The sequence below is a fragment of the Salvelinus sp. IW2-2015 genome, linkage group LG25 (assembly GCF_002910315.2).
Source record: "Salvelinus sp. IW2-2015 linkage group LG25, ASM291031v2, whole genome shotgun sequence".
In the NCBI taxonomy this organism is placed as follows: Eukaryota; Metazoa; Chordata; class Actinopteri; order Salmoniformes; family Salmonidae; genus Salvelinus; species Salvelinus sp. IW2-2015.
Genome location: NC_036865.1, coordinates 11,124,402 through 11,136,880, shown reverse-complemented (window position 1 = coordinate 11,136,880; position 12,479 = coordinate 11,124,402). Strand labels below are relative to the sequence as shown.

The 12,479-nt window shown below is 38.9% G+C and overlaps 1 protein-coding gene across 6 annotated transcripts in view; it reads left to right on the top strand.

The window, feature by feature from the left end:
* The first annotated feature begins 3,581 nt into the window (after positions 1-3,581).
* The window catches only part of LOC111951704 (Golgi-specific brefeldin A-resistance guanine nucleotide exchange factor 1), a 75,604-nt gene continuing 66,706 nt past the window's right edge, over positions 3,582-12,479 (top strand). For 5 of the 6 annotated variants that reach the window (XM_070434904.1, XM_070434901.1, XM_023969914.2 and 2 more), the window contains exons 1-3: positions 3,582-3,871; positions 7,916-8,019; positions 8,453-8,519. In XM_070434904.1, coding sequence (XP_070291005.1) covers positions 7,924-8,019; positions 8,453-8,519 — 163 coding nt within the window. In that variant the 5' untranslated portion in view covers positions 3,582-3,871; positions 7,916-7,923. Of the gene's footprint in view, positions 3,872-7,902; positions 8,020-8,452; positions 8,520-12,479 lie in introns of all 6 variants that reach the window. The other variant, XM_070434900.1, reaches the window with a different exon arrangement.

Sequence of the window (12,479 nt, the reverse complement as noted above, 5' to 3'; positions counted from 1 at the left end):
CGAAGGAATTGTCCAGAGAGCTCCCAGACAGGATTGTGTTTAGGCACAGATCTGGGGAAGGGTACCAACAAATGATACAGCATTGAAGGTCCCCAAGAACACAGAGGCCTCTATCATTCTTAAATGGAAGAAGTTTGGAACCACCAAGACTCTTCCTANTCTCTCTCTCTCTCTCTATCTTGCAGCCATGCACTCTCACATGACTGCGACGTCTCCACGCCACTTTTCTCTGTATTCTCGGCTTGCGTAGCTTTTCGCTTTGTCCAGGTGATATCGAGCTGAGTCAAAGTAGCCAATTATTTTATTGTATTTCAATTTCATCATTATGACAAACGCATGGCGACAAATACTTTAGAATAACGAAGTCTCTTTCTTGGATGTATCATTATTGATATGTGAATAAGGCTATAACGTGACAGCTACGTGTAGGTTAAACAGGTATTGAGGGTTGTCAACCTTCCACGCACGGAGGAACGCTCAGTGCCATAGGGAGGAGGGGAGAGAACATGGACTAAAATAATATTTGGTACTCCTGTGCATTAATAGAACCTACTAATCTTATTTAATTAAAAAAAAATCCAGATAAACAGCTTTCCCCTATCTGTGATTAAGTAATTCATTGATGATGCAAATTATGAAGTTTGCCAAAGCATTTTAATTCAAAACTTAGGATATCCAATATGGAAGTTCCAGAATAAGATGATCAGCCAAACAACACCCATGCACTTCCTGTTGACATTGTGTGTATTGAACCCACTGCTGACAAATTCTTCCTGCACAGAAKATTCTCCAGTGTCAAATCAACACCGAGTGTGTTAAATTTAACACTGTCCCAGTGTCTATATGGTCCACATTTTTCAGTGTTAAATTAACACTGCGATTAGTGTAAAGCCTTATTTGCATATTTCCTTGCCCTTGCCTTTCGAGTGAATGGTACAGTTACTACCCATGATTGTATTTGTTAGTGACAGAGACATCGTTGTTGCATTCATTAATTTCTAGCCCTGTGGCTTTCACCAAGTGAGATCCTAAGTGAATATGTTATCATTAAAATTCAATGGTTTTAAGACAATACCATAGATATTTCACAAGGCCTTATTTTGAGGGCCTAGTTTTACCCTAATACAGTGGCCTGAAACTCATGGTTTACATTCCACATCAGACCTGCAAGTCACATTATGCTGGCTTGCAAAGGGATGTGAAATTCCTATTGGAATCCAGCCAGAGTGGGGATATCCAACATTTATAGTTTCTATTCACCCACAATCTACATTCAGAATGACTGCAGGGTTGGGAAGACTATAGATTACCTCAAGCATGTAAACTGGAACAACCATTTCAGTAACCGGTGCAATAAGTCCAAGAAACAGATTGGATTAGTTTAGAAAAATCTATGTTATTTATATTTGAGTAGCATAAGATTAATTACTCAATCAAATATATGCAAAAACAAAGATATTGAAACAAACAATTCTAAAAATCAACCTGCAATAGAACATTATGGGAAATATGATAATGATGGGCCTGGCTTTGGTTCAACTCTGGTTATTAACACCAACACTGTGGTTATTTTACGCCACTGAGTGTTTATTTAACTCTTACAAAGTTAATTTAACTCCTAAGCTATATACTGTATCTTATTACAGCACCAAGAGGCTTACTGTGCCTTAAACCGGATTTTGTCAGATTTCTTACAATCARCTGGCAAACAAGGCTTATGCCTATGTCGAACTCCATCAAATGAGGCCACCGCTGCCTTAAAATGAATACATAATCAAAATACATGAGTTAGATTCAATCGCCTGAGAAATATGACAAAGGAATTCTACAAGCAACTCTGCAATGGATAACATCCTAGGTTTCATTGTCAACTGATTCCAAATGTTGGCATTAGTTTTAGCAGTCTGTAATAGGGTAACTATGAATAATGATTTGTGTTACTTACATAACAAATGCCATTTAGAAGATGCTTTTATCCAAAGCAACTTACAGTAATGTCTGCATACATTTGGGAATGGGTGGTCCCGGGAATCGAACCCAATATCGTGGCATTACAAGCTCCATGCTCTACCAACTGAGCTACAAAGGACCACTTCCCAGATATCTTGAGTAAATATTTGCAGTTTGGATGAAGTAAATGTAATCAAAAGAAATCCAGATGTTTCACATAGTGTGGAGAAGAAGTGTGGAAACAGAATGACGGGGACATTCAGTCAAAACATATCACACTATGGGTCAGATGAGGACACATCATAATACGCAGGCAGCGCAACATTCCATTATAAATGATCATTCAATAGCCTACTTCTATTACATCGTTGTCCATGATTATGGAAGCATGATTCTGCTGTTTGATGAATACATCAACACATTGTTTCAATGTGCAAACTGTTGAACAATTTTTGTTTTGTTGATGAAATACGATCATCTAAAAAGGTTCCAGGTGTTTATTTGTGCTAATCTGACAGATGTTCACTACAATTTGTACAAAATATAACCTATTGGTTGAGCATACCACAAATGTCATGTATGTACAGGTGTATGACTGACATCCATAAAGATGTCAGTCATACACCTGTACATACATGACATTTGTGGTATGCTCAACTGTCTTGTTATTGCCTCAGTGGGGTTGCCGTGTCTATGACGTGCATTTATTTGCAGATGAAATGTTGCAATTACAAACCCCACAGGTGATCAAACACTTAGCAAAAGAGCAAATAGAGGGCTTTGATTGTAAGGAGTTGCTGCTGCATGTTTTAAACAGAAAGTAATACTTTCAGGTTAGAAATGGGCCACTGACATCACACAGCGAGATAAGGGTTTTGATATAGTTATAGAAAACCCTACAACATCTTTACACTGCACATAGAAACATAAATGCTTTCATTTTCCACAAAAATGCAGTTTATCCTGCACTGTAGCCTAACGTTAAATTTTATTTATTTATATTTTTACATTAAGTTGTCCCTCCTTACACGGTTAACAGGCCTATCTATTGATTCATTAATCCTTATGGAATAACTTTAGTGCCTACATTTTCTAATGCTAAAGAATAGCACAGCCATAAATGCATAAGGAAACATTGGCTCCAGAAATAATTTTGTATGATCATTTCATCATACTGGGCCACCAACAGAATCAATTAACCAAAACCTTCATACATGTGTATCAACAGATGAACCAACCATATAAGTATTGGGAACATGGGCTGCAATGACAGCTTGTGCTGTTGTTTACACCAGATTACAAAAATGTAGCCTTGTGCTGCAGTCTTTGGCATTTCCAAGGATGCTGACCATAATGCTTTCGTCATCACGAACACTCAATCAACCTTGCTTACGGTTAGTCCCGCCCATTTAGATTCCTTGATTTCATGTAGCTAGAGTAGTTGGATACATTCGTTTATGGATAAGTCAACAGAAGTTTATGTAGCTAGTTATAATAAATGTTTAAAAAAACTTCCGTCTTCTAGTGATTCAAGGTATTTTTTCCAATAAGAATTACATTTCGTCGGCCTAGAGAGCTGTCAAACATAACATGCGATTGGCTTAGAGTTGTCAAACCATCCCAGTGCAGCATGTTCGGTTGTGAAGACCCAGGTTTTCCACGTCAGTGTGTTTACCAAGAACAGATTGACAGCCGGTTTATGTGTTACATTTGTCCATATTAGGAACAAATTACCGAATGAATCAATAGTTGTGGGTTTTAATATGACTCACGTACTGGGATGTCAAAATATTTGAATTGTCCTATATGTTGTAATTGATTTTTGGTCATCACTGTTGGCCAGTTAGCTTGCTAGCTAACTAAGTTAGCTATCATCAGTTGAAATTGTACAGGACTCCATCTTGGAACTGCAACCATACAGGTAGGCTATTTTCACAGTTCAGTTTGGGCTACACATTTTTGCGCAATGTTAGTTTGCTAGTTGATGAGTTATAAATCCAGTAAAAGCTAACTTCACACAGTCATTGTTTCACCCCGACTGTGTGTCGTCAACAATGTAAACTACGGCAAAACTAGCTAGCCGACCTGTCCAATTTGACTGAGCCTAGCTAGCTACGTAACTTGATAGCTAACGTTAGCTAGCTAGTTGTCTCACCAAGTTAATGTTTAATCTTTGGTCGTGAAAATAGATAAAGCATATCGATAGTGGTATACAATAATTTCCCAAGCCACTTGTCTATGTAACGTTAGCTGGTTAGTTATTTAGTTAGCTAGCTAGATTGGAACATTGGTATCAAGCCAATTACCCTAGTTAGTTAGCTACTTAACTATCTAGCTAACTTGTATCACCCATCACATGATTGGTGATCAAAACTAAATTCACTGCAGCATTAGGAATATTCTGTTGTAAATCAGCAACTCATGTTTAAAATGAAGATAATCCCAACATGTAAGCAAGCCTTTATTACTTCTCAGCCAGCTAACTAGCTGGGCTAGCCTAATCATCGTATCTATGCCAGGCCTGTAAATTACAAGGCTAGGTGAGTAGCTAGCTTGCTAGTGATGCTACTGTTAGGTTATCAATCCGTCCACAGTTGACACAGTAGCGTAGTTGTCAAAATGACAGGTAGCCAGTCGCGCGGATATTACTGATAAACGAGTCTAAAACATGGGGATTTTCAAGTAGATAACTAATTTCAGTTGAGAAGAAGACCGAAGACTCTAGCTACTTCCATACCAGTAAGAAGAAGTTAGGTGTTTTATCTCTGAACACTCAAGATGGTTTCTCCACGGACTGTTAGATAAGGGGAGCCTTGGGGCGTTAACAACACTCGGTGGGGACTAGAGATCCTGACTGCCAATATGTCCAGCCCTAGACATACCATGTAGTTATCCTGACCGTCTCACACACACACACACACACACACACACACACACACACACTAATGGATGCTAATTCAGTCAGTGTGGTGTATTAGCAATGATTATATGTATCAAAATTCTTGAAAATGTAAGATGTAGAACTCTGTTAGGCAGTCCATGTCTTTCTGAGACTCCTCACCTTCAAACTCTGCAATGCTCCACTCTCCATCTGTCTACCTTAATCTCAGCTGGTTGACCAACAGACAATACACAGGTGTTGTGAGGACTTTTTCCTGAGACATGAATTTAAGTTTATGCAGTTTATACCACTATTTAAAGTAACATATTTGAGAATGCTAAGACAGCCATCATACAACAACCTACCCTGCATTGCTTGGAAACGTTTTTTGTCAAAAACACATTTTTCCTCACTTTTATTGCMGCATATATTTGTTCTTGCCAGCATAATGTGTAGATCCCTTACTGTCCGCTATTAAAACAGAAAATACCATCATTAGCAAATGTACAGGATTCAAATATTCAACATTAGCTACCACTAATGTGCAAGTTGTAGAAGTAAACAATTAACTAACTTAAAACTCATTCCATCTTGCCCGACAAATGCCTGTCCTGGTGCAGTCACTGGAGAAGAGCTCTGCTGTAGCTGCTGCTGTTGGAATAGTTGAGCTACTTGTTAGCCTTTCGTTCATATCAACCACTGTGTTGTAGTCCGGCATCGGATTCAGCCTGGCTATGAGTTGTTAGAAATCCATGCCCTCGTTTGGTGATGCGTCGTTCCCTCGCACGAAGAGATTCCTGGCAGGCCCGAGGGTCCCATGAGCTAATGAGAAAAATTAACTGTCAATAGCCGCTTGTCTCCTTTGCTGTATTTTACTAGGCATAGTTAGCTAGCTATCTGTTGGGTAGCCAACTATGTTTTGGTAGCTAGCTAGCTTACTTTGCTTTCCAGCTAACATTACCCTCTAAAACATATACAAATAAAAATTAGCTAGCTTGTTTTTAGTCAAAACAACAACATACAATTTCTTACTCTTATAACTAAAATCCATGTAACATGATCCTGTTAACTACAAAGTTTAACTAGCTAGTAACATTAGTTATTGGCTGTAGTAATTTAACTTAGTGATCTAGCTAGATTGCGTTGTTGACAAATAATAAGACTGCTTCTTACCTTATTGCGGAATCGCATTCGGAAGGTTGTGGCCTTGGGGTGTAGAGTATTGCGGACTCCGAGTACCGTTTATAAAGTTATCCATAACCATTTCCATGGCTTGGTGCGACAAGTAAAAATTCCAGGAGTTGTTCATGGTTTAAAATGACCGTCAGTATAAAACACCCCCAAGGAAGTGGTATGGCAGAGCTTTTAAATTGCGTTCATTTGATTGGTCATTTTCAACCGTCACGTCCTCACTTCTGGTTTTGTTTGTTTGATTGAATTGTTTTCCTTTCAATCGTTACGCCTCTCCATTTTATTCCTGTGCATTTGTTTGGCTGAGTTTGTGCCTGGTGTTTCATGAAACTACACTTCCTGTCCCATCAAAACAGAACCTCTGGTACAAGTGCGTTGCTCACAATTACTTTATATTGTCACTCCAGCAGAGACGGAAGAGGAAGCGAGACATCTCACTGGCTAATTTTTCCTGGTTCATATACAAGTAGACCAGACCCAGCTGCTATTGCATTGGTGTCTATGGGAGAGCCACCGCTTAAGTTTACCGAAATTATGAAGCGCTGTGCAGTTTGCCAGGACTACAGAGACAGTAAATGTGGTAGTACCAGTTTCAAGCAGGGCTGCTTTTTAGGAATTAGGCTACTTAGAGATGAAACTATGCGAAATCAAGGGGCATAGCATTCGGAAGTTGAGAGCAAAGCTACTGTTCATTTATTAAATTCTAGCGGAAAAAACTTTTGATAATTCATCATTGTTTATTGAAACAGTATCTGTTTGTTATATGAAACTTTACATTGTACTGTGAAACTGCTTGAGGTCTTAATCCCATTTGGCAACCAGCCTTTTTAGCTTGGCCTTTAATCAATCAAATGTATTTATAAAGCCCTTTTTTTCAGCCTGAACAGCCAAAAAGCACATGGAATCGGAACCACATGCAAATCTGATTCCTGGCCATGTGATTTGTCTGAATGGTCAAATCTAATGTATTTGCCCTCAAGTGGTTTTAAACTGTTATTTGGCATATCGTGTTGCTTACGAGCTACTCTGACAGTTTGACAAGGACATGTAGTAGCTAACTAGCTTGTTAATTGTTTACAAACAAATGAATGTGTTAGAACTCTAAACAGCTATACCTAGCTAGCCAAAAAGGACTAATTTTGAAAGTTGGGTCATTTTATCCTTTGAGGCTTTATTAAACATTTTCTTAAACCTATAATTTTGAACATTGAAAGCATCTGGGAAACGTCCATGGCAGGCATTGTTCTCAGCTTAGCTTGCTATAGAACTTCTGAGTGATAGGAAGCACGAGCAACACCACCAATCAGCCTACACCACTGCTCGCACACCAGTCGTTACTATGACAACTAGCGTAGCCATGTCAAATGACTGCTGTCAGAACACACGCATCGGATGTGGTCACTTGTAACTTGCTGTTTTGGACAGTCAGTATTCCAAAACCGATTTGAAAAATAACTGATTTGAGCATTAAGGCCTGCAGTGTGAACAAGGCTTAAGTCTATCATTCAAAGCTTGCATTTCAGCACTCCCACCACCCTGTACCAATAACATCTCCCTGGAAAGACAGGGTATTATTTTTCTACAGTACCTTTCTCTGGCCGGCTTAAAGGTTAATCCAACCATTTTGAGGTACATGGGGACACTGCTACTCAAATATTAACATACGTCAATCTGATAATGTTCTGCTTGCCCAATTTTTGTCTTGAGGTGGTGTCCAGAGATACCCTCTACTTTATGCTGATTTAGCTGTAGGATTAAATAGTTCAGTGTAGACAGTTGCATTGACTGGCTGGTCTTTGACTACCGAGCTATTTTACATTAATTCATTTTATTGCTTTAGATTAAGAAGTAGGCCTACTGCAAATTGATATAATTTATAGTTTGTCTTCTCAGATATCAGGATGGTCGACAAGAATATATACATTGTCCAAGGGGAGATTATTACTGTTGTAAGTGCCATCAAGAGGAATTCAAGGTGGAATACCCACACTCCTTTGGTAAGTTAATTTGTCTTGGTGAAGAAAAATGGAGTAACACAATGCTATTTACCAATCTAGGCTTAGTTTGACATAAGACAACAGTTTAGTTTTAATTGTAGAATTACCTGCTCCAGGAAGTAATGTGACAGACTTGGTACAAAAGGAAGAAAGATTAAAAAGTTAAGAGATAGATTGGTGGAAAATTGTGTTTTCATAATGCTGTCATGGATGTGTTTGTGTAGTGTTCAGGCCTAATCTTCATAAGAAAACTATACCGTAGCTCTACATATGAACATACTCTGAGTAGAAGACAGCCATTGTATTAAAATTGTAGGCAGTGTGTTCATTTGGTCAAATCTGCAGCATTTGAATAGTTTCACTTTTGAGGTTCAAAGTCCTCTCATTAATTTTAGTTGATGCCAATATTGTTTATTGTTTCACCTTTGTACAGGATGAAGAACAAGATCCATTGCTTCACAGCTTCAGCCATCTGAAGGAGACTCTCAACAATATAAAAGGTAATTACGTCATAATGACAAGCACAACACATCACATAAGTGTTGTTGAATTTTGGGGAAATTGTCATGCCATAGGCCTGTAGTGAAGTCTCCTTTACTAATTCCTGACTAGCCCTTTTCTCTGTATAGTTGACCCATGAGGTCACCATTTCCTCCCTAACAGCATATTATACAGAGATACAGAGGATATGATAACACGTGAAAGTTTATAATAATTATTCAATATACGAGAATGACGATAATTGTCATTGTCCATGGAAGCGGACAAGCTTAAAACAAAAGCCAAATTTTCATTTTCAATTTTCCCTTCGCCAATACGTTACATGGATAAACCTCAGCCAGTTGGGACCTTGGGGCTAAACACATTCAGATTGTTATCACAAAGTACCTTCTCCAGCCTGAAGAGTAAGAGCATATTTAATCAGGTGTGCAGCAGATTTCCACAGAGAAATAGGCTGGCCTTTCACGTTTGTCAATATTATCTCTCCCAATGTCTTACTGGGGGGACTACTCAGCTTAATAATTTTAAGAAGTCCCATTGAAACGATATCACTGTTTGCTAATCTTTTATCCAAATTCCTCATTATGAACGAGGCGGCGAAGGTAAATGTTAAGCTAAGTTGTGCAAGTGTTCTACTCTGCACAAAGACTGGAAGATGTGTGCAACTATGAGGCGATGCACAACGCTTCACAAGACACTGTTACCTCGGAGCTCTTCTAGCAACTTGCAATTCAGTAAAAAAAATATAAAATACTATATTTGATTTCCCTGCATGTCTTAATATTCTTGTCAAGAATTCCTTGATCGGTTTTGGTTGTGACAATACTTTGTTCTTAATATGTACTACTTCTATCAACTATATTTCCTCTGCAGGGCAATATTCTCCTTGTACTCAGACATAAGAATGTTKTGTTCTTTTATACTTACTTAGTACTCTTAGTCCGGGGTGGACATAATTCTGCAACAATATTCCACTGGAGTCTCTTGGGCCACAGTTTGTGCCCTGTCCCATGAGACTCATCTCTTCCAGTTCAGCCACCCCTGTCCATCGCCACATTCTATATGGCCTYCCTCGCTTGTGCTTTCCCGTAGGTGTCCATTCGACGTGGACATTTTCTTGAGGCATCCTCCGCAGTGCACGTATCTGTGCCATCGAATCCTGCCCGTCTTGATCTATACTATGCTGGTGGAATAAACCTTTTATAGGCCTACTGAGTTTGCGAAACTATCCTCCATGTTGGCAACACGTTCCATGATGTCACTTTGCATTCTTTGCAGAATGGTTGCCAACATGATGCATATGACAATTTTAAATTTCATATAGTTTGCTGAGCAAAAGAGGTTTAGTTGTTTCACATACACTAGGTTGGTTAGTCTACCTAGTCTCCTACAGTGCCATACAGTGGCTTCAGAAAGTATTCATACCCCTTGACTTATTCCACATGTTATTGTTACAGCCTGATTTCAAAATTGGTTAAATAGTTTTTCTCACCCATCTACACACAATACCCCATAATGGCAAAGTGAAAACATGTTTATGTTTTTTGTGTGCAATTTTGTTGCAAATAAAATATTTAATTTACATAAGTATTCACACCCCTGAGTCAATACATGTTAGAATCACCTTTGGCAGTGATTACAGCTGTGAGTCTTTCTGGGTAAGTCTCTAAGAGCTTTGCACACCTGAATTGTACAATATTTTCACATTATTATTTTGCTGTTGATCATTGCTAGCCATTTTCAAGGCTTGACATAGATTTTCAAGCTGATTTAAGTCAAAACTGTGACTAGGCCACTCAGGAGCATTTCAATTTCGTCTTGGTAAGCATCTCCAGTGTATTTTTGGTCTTGTGTTTTAGGTTATTTTCCTGTTGAAAACTTGACAAATTCACCTTTCCTCTAGGATTTTGCCTGGGCTTGGCTATATTCTGTTTCCTGAAAAAAAACGTCCTTGCAGATGACAAGCATACCCATAACATGATGCAGCCACCACCATACTTGAAAATATGAAGAGTGGTATACAGTTTGTGTTGTTGGATTTGCACCAAACATAAAGCTTTGTATTCAGGACACAAAGTTATTTTCTTTGACACATTTTATGCAGTTTTACTTTAGTGCCTTATTACAAACAGGGTGCATGTTTTGGAGTTTAATTCTGTACAGGCTTCCTTCTTTTCACTTTGTCAATTAGGTTAGTATTGTGGAGTAACTATAATGGTGTTGATCCATCCTCAGTTTTCTCTTATCACAGCCATTAAACTCTGCAACAGTTTTAAAGTCATCATTGGCCTCATGGTGAAATCCCTGAGCTGTTTCCTTCCTCTCCGGTACTGAGTTGGGAAGGACTCCGGACGCCTGTATCTTTGTAGTGACTGGGTGTATTGATACACCATCCAAAGTGTAATAACTTCACCATGCTCAAACTGACATTCAATGTCTGCTTATTTTTTTACCCATCTACCTATAGGTGCCCTTTGCGAGGCTTTAGAAAACCTCCTTGGTCTTTGTGGTTGAATCTGTGTTTGAAATTCACTGTTTGACTGAGAGACCGTACAATTATCTGTATGTGTGGGGTACATAGATGAGGTAGTAATTCAAAATGTTGAATGTTAAACACTATTGCAAAAGTGAGTCCATGTAACTTATGTGACTTGTTAAGCACATTTTTACAACTGAACTTATATAGGCTTGCCATAAAAATTAAATACGGAGGGCATGGGTTAAATGCGGAAGACACGATTCAGTTGAAGTTATTTAGGCTTGCCATGGTGAAGGGGTTGTATATTTATTGACTCAAGAAGAAATTTCAGCTTTTCATTTTTTATTAACTTAAAAAAAAATGTAAAAACATAATTCCACTTTGACATTATGGGGTATTGTGTGTAGGTCAGTGACACAATCTAAATGTAATCAATTGAAAATATAGGCTGTAACAACAAAATGTGGAACAAGTCAAGGGCTGTGAATACTTTCTGAAGACAGTGTGTGGTTTCATAGCAGATTTACTGTATGCTAACTTCATCCGATTTGTTTTCTGGTCAGAATCTTTACATTTCACTTATTTTGCCTACTAAGTTATTGTAGTGTAAATTCACATCAAATTCAAGTGTTGATCTGCTGATTTATCAAAAAAGCAAGTGAGTTTTGAACCCTTATTTTCCAGGTAAGTTGAGTAGGAACATATTATAATTTTTATATTTGTTTTACAAATATGTTGGGAGAAGGATGCAAAATGTTGTATGAAGTCATCTTTTCGATGTGCCATTCTAGATGGTCTACAAGAGATTGTATCTTCACAGGTGTGTTTGTATTGCCCTTCTCATAGATATGGCTATGTGTTCAAGCAATCAGCTTAGACTGTGAGTGGTGCATGTATGGCTTGGCTCATATTCCTCATCTTGGGGCTAGAGTTTGGAAATGCTAGACATACAGATTTTGGCTCTCCTGAGTTCATTTGTTTCCACCAGGGATGTGGTTTTCCCTACTCTACTGATCAGTCGGTCAGTAGAGTATGCGATGGCAAGTTGGTTTCAAGTTATTCAAACGTTTATGGTAACTAGTCTACGGCATCTCTATAAAACTGGTATCTCTAGTGCCATATAGGGTTCACATGCAACAACCCCATTAGAACCCCTGACCCCTATTCTGTCCCTCTATCAACATCTGTAATGATTGATCATTTGGAGTGGCTGTGTTGTGTGGATTTAATGGAGTGGTGCTAGCTGATGGTCTCCGGTGAGCCAACTCTGCGGTCAAGCCTTTGTGTCGTCATGCCTTTGCAATGGGAGTTCTGGCAGCTCCATAGCCCCAGCCGCAGCAGCAGCAGTAGCAGCTAGTGGAGAGACAGAACACATGGAGCCTGCGGCCACGGTCTCAGCCCCCTCCAGGCATAGCGCTTCCTCAAGGGAATGCCACTGCCTCGAGATGGACAGGCACGGCTGCGACAGAGGCCTGGGAGG